Raw genomic sequence first — 17,465 nt, 5'->3', positions numbered from 1 at the left:
TTTTTGTCATTCTTTGCAATCTTCCTTACAGTACAAAGTTTTAAAGAATTACTTGTTTAAGGATCAAAATGAATGTGGTTACATATCCATAGAAAAAACCTGACTGGGAAGTTTTTATCTCTTATTCCCAATTAGCTGTGTCTAACTTGTTCAATTGTGTTTAACTTTTTAAATGTTTAACAGTAAAACGTTTTAACCCTAATTTTAAGATCTCATAAACTTTAGTTTAATTAACTTTACAAGTTAACTTTTTTTTTTTTACTATTATGCTAAGGGCTGTGAGGAAGTCTATTTGAGGAAGAGAAGAGGAGGGAACCAAAGCATTTAACTGTAAGATCACAAGTGTCACAGAGGAAACAGTGAATTTATGTTAGCTTTGGACATTAAGTGTCAGACTTGAGAAAATGAAGGTGGGAGAAAGCACTCAGCTACGGCGGGTAATAGGATATTTCCATGGGACAATTTTTTTATTCAGTATCATCATAGGTGCGGGAATATTTATCACTCCTAAAGGGGTGTTAAAATACTCTTCACTCAACGTGGGGGTGTCCCTAAGCATTTGGGCTGCTTGTGCCGTGGTGTCTATGCTGGCTGCCCTGAGTCACGCGGAGCTGGGGACCACCTTCCCTAGAAGCGGAGCACAGTATTATTTCCTCAAAAGGTCTCTTGGGCCCTTTGTTGCTTTCTTCTACCTCTGGATCAATCTATTCAGTACTCCCGCAGGAATTGCTGCCCGCAGCTTGATGCTGGCGGGCTACATTACGCAGCCTTTCTATCCTGGGTGTTTTGTTCCTGAGATGCCAAAGAAATGTTTGGCATTGGCTATCTTGTGGTGCTTGGGAATCCTGAATGCTCGGGGAGTGAAGGAGGTGACGTGGTTTCAGACTGTCAGTACGGCTGTCAAAATGACAGTTCTCGGCTTCGTCTCTGTAACTGGAATCGTGCTGTTGGTGAGAGGAAGAAGAGAGAACCTGGCCAGGTTTGAGAAAGCTTTCGATGCTGACGTTCCGGATGCTTCACAGATTGCAGAAGCCTTCTTACAAGGATTGTTTGCATATTCTGGTTGGGGAGTCCTTGTCCGAATAGCAGGTAAAATTACTTTTTTAAATTATAAAGAGCTCCACCAGGCTATAAACATACAAGGGTTAATCAGCTTAATTCTAAGAAACACATTATTTCTCTATAATGTGTGTCTCTCTTCTATCAGGTGGGTGGAAATGCACTAAACTCTCTACAAATGTGGTTTTCTAGCTTTGGAAAGCAAAATATTTTCTGGGTGTTCACAAATTAAAACAAGTAAGTGTAGAACTAATACAGCTTAAGGACTCAACAACAACTTTTGTTACTGAACAAATATTTTAATAGCAGAAGCTCATCAGAGAAAAATTAATATTCAGAAAATATAAACTAAAATGAAGATTACCAGTTATCTCGTATGTACACACAGGCAGGTCACACTTGTACATATACTCATCATTTGTTCTACTTAAAGCACATAGTGAGAATTCATAAATATTATTAAATATAAATGCTTTTAAATGAATACACAACATTTTATCATATGCAATTTGACCATTTTTCAAGCATCTCCCATTGTTGGATACCAGAATTTTTTCTAGTTTTTCACTTTGAAATTGTATAGTTATTGTTCCAATCAGCATCCTTTTATATAAACCTTTGTGGATCTCTCATTGTTTTGTTAGGAAAAAAGTCTTGAAAAATCTTAGTAAAATTACTAAGTGAACCATATAAATATTTAGAAATGTCTTAAGAAATATTGTCAAATTGCAGCCCAGAAAAGCTTTACAAATGTCTATTAGTGTGAATTAAAATGATGGCACCTGAAGTCATCAAACCTTTTTCATTCTTTAGTCACTTAAAGTTGTGAAAATAAAACTTCAGAACTCATTTTTTCTTCAATGTCTAGTGAGAGGGCTGCTGCTGCTGCTAAGTCGCTTCAATCGTGTCCGACTCTGTGGGACCCCATAGTTGGCAGCCCACCAGGCTCCCCCATCCCTGGGATTCTCCAGGCAAGAACACTGGAGTGGGGTGCCACTTCCTTCTCCAGTGCATGAAAGTGAAAAGTGAAAGTGAAGTCCCTCAGTCGTGTTCGACTCCAGCGACCCCATGGACTGCAGCCTACCAGGCTCCTCTATCCGTGGGATTTTCCAGGCAAGAGTACTGGAGTGGGGTGCCATTGCCTTCTCCAGTGAGAGGGCAGAGTTTTGCAAATGTTAATGACCAATTTCCTCCTTGTAAGACAGGTAAATGGCTTTCTTAGTTTGCTATCATTAACCTGTCTGTCAAGTGTTAGTTGCGGCCTGCAGGGTCTTTTGTGGTGTATGGGCGCTCTAGCTGGGCATGCGGGCTCAGTAGCTAAAGCGTGTGGACTAGTTGCCCTGCAGCATGTGGGATCTTAGCTCCCTGGCAAGGATCAAACCCCTGTCTCCTGCATTTCCAGGTGGATTCTTAACCATTGGACCACCAGTGAAGTCCCTGTGGTTTGGCTTTTTTTTTTTTTTTTCATTTTGTTCATAAGTTTTAAAAATTTCAGTCTTAAACACTAGAAGTTTAATACCTACAAGTATTAAACTATCTTTTAACTTTTCATTATCTCCATACTTGAAAAGTCTTTCTCCATCTCAAGGTTTAGATAAATATGTACCTGAGCTTTTTTTCTCTAAATCTGTATGTTCTTTAAATTTTTCTTTTTAATACATGTGAATTATTTTGAGGGAGTTGCATACTGTAAGTTAAAAATTTTCCAAGTAGTTAAACATCTGTGTCAAACTGGTGTTGGCAATATACAGTCAAGTTTAATCTAAGATTTAGCTAGTCTAGAAACTTAACCCAAGGAGTGAAAAGAGCAGGAGAATCTACCCTAATGTCCTAGACTGTGGTGACCAGATTAACAGAGGAGCTATTCCAACACTTCATTAACACAAACGTGTACTTCTATAGTGTTGGCCGTATGGTAAGGGAATATTTGCTCCAGTCCTCCTGGCCTAGAATCCAGGTTTTCTGAGTTGTTCTCTTATCCAAAAAGTTTATGTTGGGCACATCAAAGATACAAGAGTAAAACCCAGAGTTCAGCAAAATTCCATTGCTGCTAAAGTTAATACTTTGTCTAAACTTGGTAAGTAAGCATTCAACTCTTGCTGTGTGTAGTCATGTCTGTTTCTTTTAGTTATTGTATGTTATAATGAAGCTACTTCCAAAGATGATCTGATTAGTCATTTTTTCTGAGTGGCACTTTTTTTTTTGCAGGAGAGTTGAAAAGCCCTAGTGAGAATATCCCCAAATGTGTGGTCACTGCACTTACCCTCGTGGCCCTGATCTACTTACTGGTTAATGTTTCCTACCTAGCCGTCCTGACCCCAAAGGAAATCATGTCCTCAGGTATGGTTGCACGGAGCCAGAAGGAAGACACTCTGTTTCATTGTCCTGAATAAAGGGAGTTTTGAGTATACAGTGGGTCTTTTTGCACATTTCAAGAGAATTAGGCTAATTTGGTTCATGTCTGAGTTATTTACTTACCTATTTATTTAAAGGTAGACGTTCAAAAGGTCAAGCAATTTCTTTAGAGCATATAGTAAAGGGTAAGGTCTAGCAGCCAAAAATATGGAAAACACTAAGAAATATAAAAGGAAAAAAAGGCAGAACACAATGGACAGAGTAGAATAGAAAATATGAGACTACTTATCAAAGCCTCTTGAGATATACTTCATAAGGAGCAGGTGGGTGCTCTGGGTCAGCATTTGCCTCCAGGAAATATAACTCATACACTTTGTCTTCAGACATATCCCCCAAATCTATACAGAGCTGGAGTACCTAAATTTTCCTATTAGTGAAGTGGACATGAATCCTTCCATATATATATATATATATATATATATATATATATATATATATATATATGCTGCTGCTAAGGTGCTTCAGTCGTGTCTGACTCTGTGCGACCCCATAGACGGCAGCCCACCAGGCTCCTCTGTCCATGGGATTTTCCAGGCAAGAGTACTGGAGTGGGTTGCCACTGCCTTCTCCATATATACATACATATATATATACATATATATATATATATAAGAGACAGAATTTCAGTTTATCATAAAAACTATTCAGATTTTTTTCAGATTTTAAAAAATTACTTATAGTGCAGAAACTGATTTTTTGCTCTAAAAATAGACAAATTGAAAGAAGCTCAATTTTCAATTGAACTTAAATATCTATATAAATATATTAATGAAATAAATATTTGTTAAACTTCACACTTTCAGTTATCAGAAAAATAAAAGAAAATCAGTAATAGGCTTTCATTGAAAAGAAAAATAAGGTTTATCCTACATCCAAGCTTGATGCTCCCCAGTTATCTCAACTCCAAAATGACACTACTTAGAGTATCATGCATGCAATCTAGGTGTCCATCAACAGATGAATGGATAGAGAAGATGCAGTAAATAGATAGATAAATACTGTGTGTGTGTGCTCAGTCAAGTCTGACTCTGTGAATCCATGGACTGTAGCCCCCCAGGTTCCTCTGTCCATGGAATTTTCTAGGCAAGGATACAGCCATTTTTTACACCAGGGGATCTTCTCAACCCAGGGATCTAACTCGTGTCTCTTGTGTCTCCTGCACTGGCAGGCAGATTTTTTACCACTGTGCCACCTGAGAAGCCCCAGATAGACACTCACAGCCATAAAGTAGAATGAAATATTGCCATTTGCAGTAACATGAATGGATGTGAGATTATCATACTGAGTAAAGTTAGTCAGACACAGAAAGACAAATATTATATGATATCACTTATTTGTGGAATCTAAAAGACCACACAAATGAATTTATTTTACAAAACAGATAACAAACTCATGGGCATAGAAAACAAAATTATGGTTACCAAAGGGGAAAGGGGGAAGGAATAAATTAGGAGTATGGTGTTAACAAATACCACTACACATAAAATAGATAAACAACAAGGATTTACTATATAGCTTAGGGAACGATATTCAATATCTTATAATAACCTATAATGGAAAAGAATCTGGAAAATATATATATATATATAATTGAATTGCTTTGCTGTACATCAAAAAAGTAACACAATATTCCGAGTCAACTAATACTGCAATTTTTAAAAAATGTAAAAAGTAAAATGAGTGTATATTATTGATTCATTTCACGTATTAGTAGTAATAATGAATGTGAAAATGTATGTGAAGGTACTCTAACAAAAACTGAAAGAATTCATTGCTAGAAGACTTACTGAAGGAAATTCTTCAGACTGAAAGAAAGAAACTTGGATCAAAGGGAAGGAAGAAAAAGAACCAGAAATATTAAATATATGGATAAATATAAAAGACTCCATAGGTGTATACACATATTTTTTTGAATTCTTTAAAAATATCTTAGATTATTTTAGGTAATAACTCTGAAACTTAAATGTAGGGCTTATTAAACATATAAATGTAACATATATGACAGTAATAGCACAAAGAAAAGAGAAGGAAATGAGCCATAGTAGCAAAGTTGTCATATTTTAACTGAAAGTAACTGGAAATTGATTTGGATTAAAGGTGGATTCTGTAATTACCAGAACAACTACTAAGAAAATAACTGAACAAATCAACAGAGGAATTAAATGGCGCATTAAGAATATCTCTTTAAGGAATTCCCTAGCAGTCCAGTGGTTAGGCACTTTCCTTGCCAGGACCCAGGTTAGATTCCTGGTTAAGGGACTAAGATCCCAACGGCCATATGGTATAGAAAAAAAAAAATCTACTTAACAATAAATAGATAAAATAAACAAGAAATAAATGATAAAATATAACAATAAATAAAATAAAAATAAACAATAAAATAGAAGAACAAAAGAACAAAAATACATAAGACATAAAAAAACAAATAGCAAAGTGACATAGTAAATACAATATCAGTAATGTTAAATGAGAATATACAAACACAACAATAAAAGGCAGAGGTTGTCATACTGAATAAAATTATCAATCCAACTATATGCTGTCTATATGAGACACACTTTAGATTCAAAACACAATCAAGTACAAAGTAAAAGAATGGAAAAGTTTATCATGCAAACATTAACTGTAAGAAAACTAGAATAGTAATATTATTAAGACAAAATAACTTAAAGACTAAAAGATTACTAGAGACAAAGAAAGGTATTTTGTAATGATATTAATAAAATGATCAATGCATGAAGAAGATATAACAATTATAAATGCATACACCTCTAAAAACACAGCCCCAGAATACATGAAGCCATACTAATGTAACTAAAAGGAGAAATAGACAATTCAGCAACTATAGTTGCAGATGTCAGTATATCACTCAATAACTAGATAGAAAATCAATAAGGATATAGAAGATCTGCACACCACTATCGATCAAACTGATCTAATTGACATTTATAGAATGCTCCACCAAACAGAAGCAGAATATATATTTATTCAAGCACTTATGGGACTTTCCCTAGGATAGACATAATTTCAGGATATAAAACAAGTCTCAAAAAATTTAATATTTCTATCATACAAAACACTTCCTTCAACAGCAATAGATGCACAATAGAAACCAAAAACAGAATGTAACTTGAGAAACCTCACATATTTGAAAATTAAACAACAGACTTCTAAATAACCAATGGGTCAAGGAAGAAATCACAAGACTCTCAACAACTATGAAAAGCTTGAGATTTAACCCCCTCATAAGGTAGTTGGGCACAGTTTCATGGATGCTGGCGATGGAGACAAAGGCAATTTATTTTTCATATAATCGCAGTAGCTAGAATGTCATTTATGCTGTTCCCCAAACCCTGATTCCCAAAAGACAAAGCAAGGAAGGCCAAGTGATATCTCCACATAACAGGAGAAGATCCTCAAGCTTAGGGAATCCAAATCTTTTATAAGTCTTCCTTCAGAAGACAGGTCCCAGGAATGGCTCTAAAAGACAAAAGATCACTGTTGTCCTTCCATCCCCATATTTTTCAGTCTAAATATTCCCTTCTAGAAAGCCACAATTACCACTGTAAGAGCACTTAGCAAAGAGTGAACTCAGTCAAGTGGTTATTATCTTTATAATCTATGACCACACCAGTCCAAAAAGAGAACCCAGGCGTGTGAACCAAAATGGATTTTGAATCCTCTTGGCTTCTTTATGGTCATATTGCTGCCCAGAGGCTAAACCAACCAGGTAGGTTGGGGTTGCTGTGTGAGGAAAATAAGAAGCATAAAATCCAGCAATAATCAGGAAAGCCTCCTGAGTTTTCAAAATAGGAATATATAACTACCTATGCTATTCTCCCTGACCATCACTCAGGAAGCAGCCAAGAGTAGGTGATCACTCTCTGAGAGCGAAAGTGTTAGTCACTTGGTCATGTCCGACTCTTTGCGACCCCACAAACTGTAGCCCACCAGGCTCCTCTGTCCACAGGATTCACCAGGCAAGAATACTGGAGTGGGTTGCCATTTCCTTCTCCAGGGATCTTCCCAACTCAGGGATGGAACCCGGGTCTCTTGCATCGCAGGTAGATTCTTTACTGTCTGAGCCACCAGGGAAGATCACTCCCTAGGGTTTATTCAGTGACCAAACTACCTGACCAAGGTGTGTGGACCAGAAGGATGTGAGAGAGGTAGAGTCAGAAATATTTCTGGGTTGATTTTTGAGGAAGCCATCCAACATTAAACAGAATCAGACGCATTCAAATGGCGTATATGAAAGATACACTGAATACCTTTGCCTTCAGCACATTGATGTGATTTGTGATGTACAGCTGTCACATTGTGAATGGCCAAACACATAACACAGATGAGTTTCAAGGGCCACAGTGGTGTGGCCGCAGAGGGCTGACCAAATTGGAACAGCAATGCTGCAACCTGGAAAAGTTCCAACAACTATTAGCTGTCTTCCCAAGAGAGGGTCAAAAGTCAATGTAGTCAATTTGCCAGAAGTGAGCAGGGACAATATCTTGTGCAAGTGGCCTCCTTCACTGTGAACGAATGGTCAAATCTTGGCAGAAGTCACAGTGTAACATTTCGTGTTAGCCTCTGTAGCAAAAATATGGAGTCCTTTTTCTTCTGTCCAGTATATGATAGTCAGTGTGTTTCCATGTCTAGAAAGATGATGGATTCAGACATTGTCACGGCAATCTGAATAGTTCAGTATCGATCAACAGTTTTATTCTAATTATTCTCATCAGAGAATGGGCTCCATGGACAGAACTTAAGCCCATTCTCATAGCTCTGGCCAATTCCCCTCTTGATGAACCACGCTTGTATTTCTAATGACATGAACTATTGTTGATGGCCTGGGTGTTTGGTCTGTCACTTGGAAAACCACAGGCTGGCAGACTAAAGACACCCCTCTCCGGGGCCATAAACTACAGAAAGCAATCAAGGCTGCTGACTGAATAATCTGATTTTGATCTCCAGTTCCTGAGTAGAATATCCTGTCTATTTTCCATTCTGCATAGCTGGTGCTGAGGCTCGCAGCTGTAGCAGCCTGGCGGGCACCACAGGGCTTCAGCTTAGCTAAACCGTCAGTGGCCCATGGCCAGATATTTACAGGGACCCTTGTGAACAGAGGGCCCTGCTGAACCAGCAACCCTGCTTCAGTCAGCAAACTGGGATGTAATTTGCACTTGTTCATGCAAAACCAAGAAGCCACTGGGCCAGGCTAGCTGTGTTCTTGAATACACCATTTCCACCTGATAAGATTTTGGGGGCTCTTCATACCTTTTCAATAGTTGAATTCAATTTGATTCATCCCAAAATGAGATTATCAGGCTGGAAAGTCATAAGGCCTCCATAAGTCAGGTGTTCAGTTTTACAATATCCCAGTGCTACTTGCTAAGCTAGTATTATTTTTTCAAGAGGAATTTAACTGATAGTTGTTATCAAGGAGGCCACCTCCAGCTATAAGGTACCTCTCTTTGCCAGGAAATGCAATAGAAAAGGGGCTTCCCTCGTGGCTCAGACGGTAAAGAATCTGCCTGCAATGCAGAAGACCATCATCAGTCACAGAAACTTCTAAGTCAAAGCAGTAATTATGGTTGTGGATCCCCACTGGTAGAAAGTGTGCTCGCTGGACAGCTTTCAGTACAGTCCACTGATCTGATCCTCCAGTTAAAGGACATTGATCTGTGAATTAGCTGATATGGAAGACTAAGTAGAATCCCAAGTGAGACACATGCTAACTATAACACACGAAGAATTCATACGGTGCTGAGTCTTCTTTTAGTAGTAGGGGTCCATAGACAGTTTTTTTTTACTACCAGAGGGACTACGTGTTGCAAATTTAGCCACATGTTTCCAAGAAAACTTACTTGGCAAGCAGTACCCTAAATTTTATCGGGGTTGATCAGCCTGTTGGTAAAGTGTAATAATACAAATTCAGATGTTTCTAGACTGAGGCTTTTAACTTGTCAACTAACTGATCATGAACAATATAGTATAAATTTTGGATCTTGGATGGCAGAGACACTCTTGAAAAATCCTGAAGTCCAGCTGGGGGCAAAGAGCAGGGGAGTTTAGGAATCCTAGTGGGGTACTGTGAAAGCCTATTGAAGGCCTTGCCACATGAATGTGAATTAGTCTTGGTCTTCAGGGGCAAGTGAACAGAAAAGAGGTGCTGGCAATGTTTGAGACAGGATATCAACTGGCATCAATGTATACAGTGTCTCCATTACAGTCCCAGTGTCTGGAACAACCACAGCTGGGGCTAGAGGACACATGGTCACTTAGTAACAATCCCCTGTAAACCTCCAGCTCCCAGTGGCTTTTGTCTCTGGTCACATCATAGTTAGATTGAGATATTGCATCTTTTACCACCACCATCACTGCCTTAAAGTTTTCCATCAGGTCTGTGCTCTTTCTCCCACTGAGATTCAACATTATTTTCTGAACGGCACAAGGAGGGAGAAAGGAAAGGGGTTTCGAAGGAACTCACGTGTCCCATTATACTCTCTACACACACCTCTACCTAAAATATCAATACCAACAAATAGCCAACAGTGGAAGCCATGAAACTATAACACTTTGAGTGGACCCAAAGGGCTTTGTTCACAAAGGAACTTTTGTGGGTAGAGGGCTTCCCTTCTGCACTGTGAGTTCAACCCAGATCCCCTTAGCTGAATCGACCTTTCATTCCACAGTCCCGGGCTTGTTGATGACTTGGGAACCCATATCTAAGAACCGTCATGAAGTTCCCCAGCCTACTTGGATGGGTATAGCCTTCGGGGTAGGGAGACCTCAGTCAACCCCTAGTCATCTTTCTCCTCAACCAGAGGCTGAGGAGAAGGGGAGAGCCCATGGAAAAGAGAGTGCTGTGTGCCACCGAGTACTTTTTATTACTCTTGAGTTAACAGAACTGCCTCCAGAAGACATAAAAATATCTGAATAAATCTATATTTTAAAAAAAATGAGTTAAAAATCTAAAATCTTCCCACAAGTCAAATCCCAGGCCCTAGTAGCTTCACTGATGAATTGCATCAAACATTTAAGAAAGAAATAATACCACTCCTAAACAAACTCTTCCAGAAATTGGAAGAGGGGACACATCCAAACTTATTTTATGAAGCCAGTATTTCTATGGTACCAAAGCCAGAAAAATTCTTTACACAAAGAAAGAAATTACATACACATGTTGCATACAACATGTATTGTTCCGTGAACTACAGTGTAACACAGTTCTCAAAAACACTGGTAAACTGAGTCCAGCAACACATAAAAAGGAGCATACATGATGAACAAGTGAGCTTTATCATTGGTTGGTTCAGCATCCCAAAAGCAATTAATATTTTACTATATTAATATGATAACAGACAAAAATCAGATTATATTAAGAGAGTCGTAAAATGCATTTGACAAAATCCAAGACTCATTTGTGATTCTTAGAAAACTTTGTCAGTTCAACCTGCTACTTACACCAGTCCTTTGTCTTTGCTACAATTATAATTTAATACTTTCTAAGCTAATTAAAAATACCATGCAGTATACATATTACATCAGTTGCGTAATTAATGGCTTCTCTACTCTTTTACAGATGCTGTTGCAGTCACTTGGATGGATAGAGTAATCCCTTCCTTGCAATGGGCCATTTCCCTTGGTGTTTCTTCCGCAATAGTTAGCTCCCTCAACTGTACTGTATTTTCAACATCAAGGTTATGGTGTATGGCAAGCCAGGAGGGTCAGCTACCTTTGATCCTCTCAACTTTGAATATTCACTCTTGTCCAGTTGCAGCTGTGATTCAGATGCTCATCTTTGCCTCCATCTTAATTATTCCCTCAGACTTAATCCTTTTAATAAATTATGTGGGATTCACAGACTGGATTCAACTTGGGCTAATGATGATGGGCTTGCTTAAACTGAGATTCCAGGAGCCCAACCTATCCAGACCTTACAAGGTAAGTCAAACCAAGAAAAAAAAAATCCTATATCTTTTTAAAGAGCATTTTGTACTTTTAATACTTTTTTCTTATATCTACGTAAAAAATCTTTTTAACCCACTGTGACCCCATTTTAGGAACATTTGAGAATAGATTTTATATTTAGGATATTCTATTATATTACAACTAGTGAACTTGAGTCAAGAGGGACCATATGTGGGATGCATAATGAGTCTGTACTCAGTCTCGGTGTATGAGACTGACCAGCGTCCAGGGCCAATGATTATTTGAGTGTCCTCTAAATGGTACTACCTTAGATTACCTTGTAGGCTTGCCTAGGGCTTTTCAGGCTTATCAATTTAAATGTCTATCAATGTATAAGTCTCCAGCTTTAATGGCCAATACGGAAGAGCTACACTCTAGGTATTTGTGATGTAGTATAGTTGCAAACTCATTCATCTTTTAAAATCTCACCTCAGAGACAGAGTATCTATGAAAGATTGACTGAGGTATAAGTACTCTGTTAATTCCTCAAACCACCAAAACCTCTGTCTACCTTAACTGCATTTGAAATGTTTCATATAAGCTTATGGAAAATTTTTTTCTTCTAATTGTCTACTATAACCCATCCATCAATATTGTGGATGTACCCAATATTCTGTTTAACCAAACAACCTCCAGCAACTCATTCCTATACTTACTGCAAAGAGATTAAATGGTTTATTTTTACATTATGCTACTGTGTTAGACCCACCAAAGAAAATTAGTTCTAATATTTATATCAAAAATACTTGTGTTTCTAGGCAGAGTATTTAATTTTCTTTACAGATCCTGATACCAAAAATCAGCCTGTACACACTGGTATCAAACAGAATCTTGGAGACAGAGTTTGGATGAAGTAGAAAAGAACAGCTGTATTGCTTTGCCAGGCAACGGGGGCCACAGTGGGCTAATGCCCTCAAGACTGTGCCCCAACCTGAAGTCAAGAGAGCTGTGAGGAATCTTATAGTGGAGGGACAGGGTTGCTGATAAGGGTCAGGGGGCCTGCAGGGCCTGCCTTCCTTCAGTCCAAATATCCTCTGACATCTGGGGGTTTCGTGATGACTTTCTCTCTGAGGCACTCTCTCTCTGGAATGAAGAATGCTTCATCAAGCAGTTAAAAGTCTTCCATCTGGTGGTGGTTTTAGTTCCGCTGCTGCTGCTGCTGCTAAGTCGCTTCACTCATGTCCGACTCTGTGCGATCCCATAGATGGCAGCCCACCAGGCTCCCCCGTCCCTGGGATTCTCCAGGCAAGAACACTGGAGTGGGTTGCCATTTCCTTCTCCAATGCATGGGAGTGAAAAGTGAAACTGAAGTCGCTCAATCGTGTCCGACTCTTAGTTCTGCAGAAGAGTTCAAAGATATTGCTAGGCATATCCCTTGGAGAAGGCAATGGCACCCCACTCCAGTACTCTTGCCTGGAAAATCCCATGGCTGGAGGAGCCTGTAGGCTACAGTCCATGGGGTCATGAAGAGTAGGACACAACTGAGCGACTTCGCTTTCACTTTTCACTTCCATGCATTGGAGAAGGAAATGGCAACCCACTCCAGTGTTTGAACTGACTGTTTGAACTGTGCTTTGGAACTCAGGGAAGGTATTGGAGACCAAATGAAGCCTGTTTCCTACAAATAAGAAATGGGGGACACAGAAAGGCTTTTGTACCAAGGAGTTCCACAGGGTCCTGCTTAGCTTCAGTACTTAGACTGTAAGATCATGCTTCCCTTTTCATGTAGGCTGCTAGAAGCTAAGTTAGTGGTTAGTCACTTAGTCAGTTAAAAGGCTTACGGCATGCATAACTTGCTATATCACCTTTTATTGTTAGGCCTATAAGTCATTTTTAAGGGGGGTATGTTTCAAATGATCATTGTTTTATCAGTGCATAATATTCTAAATAAATCAAGGGGCCTCTTTTATTACGGACCTTGTATAAGGTAAAAGGATGCACCAGAATACCCACAGAAATACCTCAGCAGTACACAAAGGTGCAGGGTCGACTAGAAGGTGAAAAAGGAAAACCAACAGAGTTTAATAACTAAGATTTTTAAAGTCTACTGTGAAAAAAAGAATTCCTTTCGAGTTTCTGTATAAACTCAGTTTCCTAGACATCACCCCTGTGGATTCTAATGCTTAGGATGAGGACCAGAAATCCACATTTCAAAATTGAAAAAAAGGAAAGATAATGATAATCTTGCATCTGAGTCACTTAATGATCCAATAACTACTGAAGCAACTACTAAGGAACTACTATGTAAAAAACACTAGTCTAAACACTTTAAAGATAGACGGATAAAATGCCCATTAATAATGCATCAATAACTTCTTGGTCTAATAGGAGAGAGAGGAGTTACACAAAATACAGTTATAGGCAAGGATCAACAGCATTTAACTAAGCATTTTACTTTTGCAATTACTACTCTTTAATTATATATAAATTTCCATGTTTGTGTATTCTTTAATTATCTAAATTAAGATACACAAAAAATCTGAAAAATATACATTGCTAAGATCGATATTAAGGGAAAAGTGAAGATCAGAGAAAATGAATCCAACCCTGTGGTCCTTTTACGATAAAACGTTCCCCAAAGGAATTATATATAGGTTCAGTTCAGTTCAGTAGCTCAGTCTTGTCCAGCTCTTTGCAACCCCATGGACTGCAGCCCGCCAGGTCTCCCTGTCCATCACCAACTCCCGGAGTTTACTCAAACTCATGTCATGAGTTACTCAAACTCATTGAGTTGGTGATGCATTCCAACCATCTTATCCTCTGTCATCCCCTTCTCCTTCTGATCTTTCCCAGCATCAGGGTCTTTTCCAGTGAGTCAGTTCTTCTCATCAGGTGGCCAAAGTATTGGAGTTTCAGCTTCAGCATCAGTCCTTCCAATGAATATTCAGAATGATTTCCTTTAGGATGGACTGGTTGGATCTCCTTGCAGTCCAAGGAACTCTCAAGAGTCTTCTCCAACACCACAGTTTAAAAGCATCAGTTCTTCGGCGCTCAGTTTTCTTTATAGTCCAACTCTCACATCCATACATGACTACTGGAAAAACCATTGCTTTGACTAGACGGACCTTTGTTGGCAAAGTGATGTCTCTACTTTTTAATATGCTGTCTTTATTTTTCTGGGCTCCAAAATCACTACAGATGGTGACTGCAGCCATGAAATTAAAAGACGCTTACTCCTTGGAAGGAAAGTTATGATCAACCTAGATAGCATATTCAAAAGCAGAGACATTACTTTGCCAACAAAGGTTTGTCTAGTCAAGGCTATGGTTTTTCCTGTGGTCATGTATGGATGTGAGAGTTGGACTGTGAAGAAGGCTGAGCGCTGAAGAATTGATGCTTTTGAACTGTGGTGTTGGAGAAGACTCTTGAGAGTCCCTTGGACTGCAAGGAGATCCAACCAGTCCATGCTGAAGGAGATCAGCCCTGGGATTTCTTTGGAAGGAATGCTGCTAAAGCTGAAACTCCAGTACTTTGGCCACCTCATGCGAAGAGTTGATTCATTGGAAAAGACTCTGATGCTGGGGGGGGATTGGGGGCAGGAGGAGAAGGGGACGACAGAGGATGAGATGGCTGGATGGCATCACTGACTCGGTGGACGTGAGTCTGAGTGAACTCCGGGAGTTGGTGATGGACAGGGAGGCCTGGCATGCTGCAATTCATGGGGTCACAAAGAGTCGGACACGACTGAGCGACTGATCTGGTCTGATCTGATCTAGGTTGGTCATAACTTTCCTTCTAGGGAGCAAGCGTCTTTTAATTTCGTGGCTGAAGTCACCATCTGCAGTGATTTTGGAGCCCCAAAAAATAATGTCTGTCATATTAGGTTATATGCTGCTGCTGCTGCTAAGTCGCTTCAGTCATGTCCGACTCTGTGCAACCCCATAGACGGCAGCCCACCAGGCTCCCCCGTCCCTGGGATTCTCCAGGCAAGAACACTCGAGTGGGTATTATGTTATATATAGGTTGTGTATTACATCATTATGAATAATATTAAATTGAGGTACAAAAATATTAATTTTGATATTGCTTGAAAAGAAAAAGAAAAAATTTATGATGAAAAAAATGCTCTATGGTAGTAGTATGGAATGTTTCTGAGGGTCGTTATTCAAGAGACCTGTGTGGGACTTCCCTGGTGGTCCAGTAGTTAAGAATCTATCTGCCAATGCAGAGGACACAGGTTCGATACCTGGTCCAGGAAGATTCTATATGCCACAAGGCCACTAAGCCTGTGTGCTGGAGCCCATGAGCTGTGCCACTGAGCCTGTGTGCCAAACTGCCTGAAACCTGTGTGTCTTAGAGCCAGTGCCCTGCAAGCAGAGAAGTCTCCACAATAAGAAGCCCACACACTGCAACGAGAGAGCAGACCCTATTCGCCAGAACCAGAAAAACCTTGCACGCAGCGAGGAAGACCCACACAGCCAAAAGAGATAAAGAGAGCTGAATGGACAAGTGGCATGGACTTATGAAAAAGATCAAAGGGAGAGCAAAGTGTTGACATTATTAGGAAAAGGCTTTCACTTCTGCTGTTTCACACTCTGAGGAGATTCCCAGCAGACTGTTTTCTCTTATATAAAACTAAGGAAGACCTGGTAGGTAAATATTTTTTTATCAATGAAACCAACTTCCTCCATATTAAACAAATGTCTGTATATAAAATATTTTACTCTATTATTTGTAGTAACTTCCAGTTCAGCTCAGTCGCTCAGTCGTGTCCGACCCTTTGCGACCCCACTCCAAGGCCACTCTAATACAAGCCTATGTTTGTTCTCAGGCACGTTTGCCGTTTGTGTTTGGAACCATGGCCATGTCTTTGTTCTTGGTTTTGACGCCCATCATCAAGGCTCCTCAGATGTACCATATCTACGTTATTCTTTTTATCCTCAGTGGACTTCTGTTTTATTTGCCTTTTGTGCATTTTAATTTGGGGTCTACATATTTCAACAAGATAACCTGCTTTTTACAGTTACTACTAAATGTTTCACCTACTGATGACACTGATGAATATATTTCAACAGGAGGAAATGTACAGAAAAATCCACCTGCAACTGCGACCAAAAAAGAATAAATACAGTATGCATATTTGGCAAATGATTGACATTAAGAGCATCTTTCTCTTTCAACTAGAATATTCCTAATACATATACTATTCCGTATGTGTATTTGTACGCATGCCGCACATGTAACACACAACCAGCGCAAAATACTTGGTGTCCAGAACGTTAACACTTTAGCTCTTGCTGTTTGTAACAGAAACCTTACTTCTCCAATAAAGCATGCTGAGGCCCAATTTCCCAAGACTGTAGTAGATGTCCCTCTTTGTGCATTAATGATTCTGAGTTTATTATTAATATGTCAGAGTCCACACTCTTTTTTAATTGTCTACTTACTTTTTCCCTAAAGACAGTGAGCTCCCCAAAGGTAAGGATTATTCCTTAGCTATTTAATTTTTTTTAATTACATTTCATTTATTTAAATTTGTATAGTCTCTCCCTAAGGCAGTGTGTGCATAAAAATAGACAACCTATAAAATAAATATCTGAATGCACAGGCAAGTGAGTGAGTAAGTGAGTGGGCTGTCAGTACACATCCCTGTAGAGGGCATCTCCGTTGATAGCCTGTCTCAGTTTGGGTTCTCAGCAGCCCCTCAGAAGTGTTCCATTAATGACTATAGCTCTACATTTCAGCCTGACTGAGGCTGGAACACTATATAGAGATGGTACCAAAGAAGAGTTTAACTAGTTCCTGCTGCTGCTGCTGCTGCTGCTGCTGCTGCTAAGTCGCTTCAGTCGTGTCCAACTCTGTGCGACCCCATAGACGGCAACCCACCAGGCTCCCCGTCCCTGGGATTCTCCAGGCAAGAACACTGGAGTGGGTTGCCATTTCCTTCTCCAGTGCATGAAAGTGAAAAGTGGAAGTGAAGTCGCTCAGTCGTGTCTGACTCTTCGAGACCCCATGGACTGCAGCCTACCAGGCTCCTCCGTCCATGGGATTTTCCAGGCAAGAGTACTAGAGTGGGGTGCCAC

General features: G+C 39.5%; 1 protein-coding gene across 2 annotated transcripts; it reads left to right on the top strand.

Moving 5' to 3' along the window:
- The first annotated feature begins 293 nt into the window (after positions 1–293).
- Positions 294–16,737, top strand: LOC506670 (solute carrier family 7 member 13). Of its 2 annotated transcripts, none has more exons than XM_002692832.6 (4): positions 294–1,089; positions 3,268–3,399; positions 11,054–11,415; positions 16,214–16,737. In XM_002692832.6, exons 1-4 carry the CDS (start codon positions 405–407, stop codon positions 16,505–16,507), a joined length of 1,473 nt encoding a protein of 490 aa, XP_002692878.1. In that variant the 5' UTR covers positions 294–404; the 3' UTR covers positions 16,508–16,737. The 2 variants fall into 2 exon arrangements, with proteins under 2 accessions (XP_002692878.1, XP_005215766.1); XM_005215709.5 differs by lacking the exon at positions 16,214–16,737 and adding an exon at positions 15,740–16,207.
- The last annotated feature ends 728 nt before the right edge of the window (positions 16,738–17,465 follow it).

This window comes from Bos taurus, chromosome 14 (assembly GCF_002263795.3).
Source record: "Bos taurus isolate L1 Dominette 01449 registration number 42190680 breed Hereford chromosome 14, ARS-UCD2.0, whole genome shotgun sequence".
Lineage (NCBI taxonomy): Eukaryota > Metazoa > Chordata > Mammalia > Artiodactyla > Bovidae > Bos > Bos taurus.
The sequence above is the reverse complement of the archived record's forward strand: the minus strand, read 5'-3'. Positions and strand labels throughout refer to the sequence as shown.

Bases quoted from the DNA above. Each gene is read 5' to 3' on its own strand.
- LOC506670 (XM_002692832.6), top strand. From the start codon at position 405: ATGAAGGTGGGAGAAAGCACTCAGCTACGGCGGGTAATAGGATATTTC. The intron at 3,400-11,053 runs GTATGGTTGCAC...ACTCTTTTACAG, and splicing joins AAAGGAAATCATGTCCTCAG to ATGCTGTTGCAGTCACTTGG. The intron at 11,416-16,213 runs GTAAGTCAAACC...GTTTGTTCTCAG, and splicing joins ACCTATCCAGACCTTACAAG to GCACGTTTGCCGTTTGTGTT.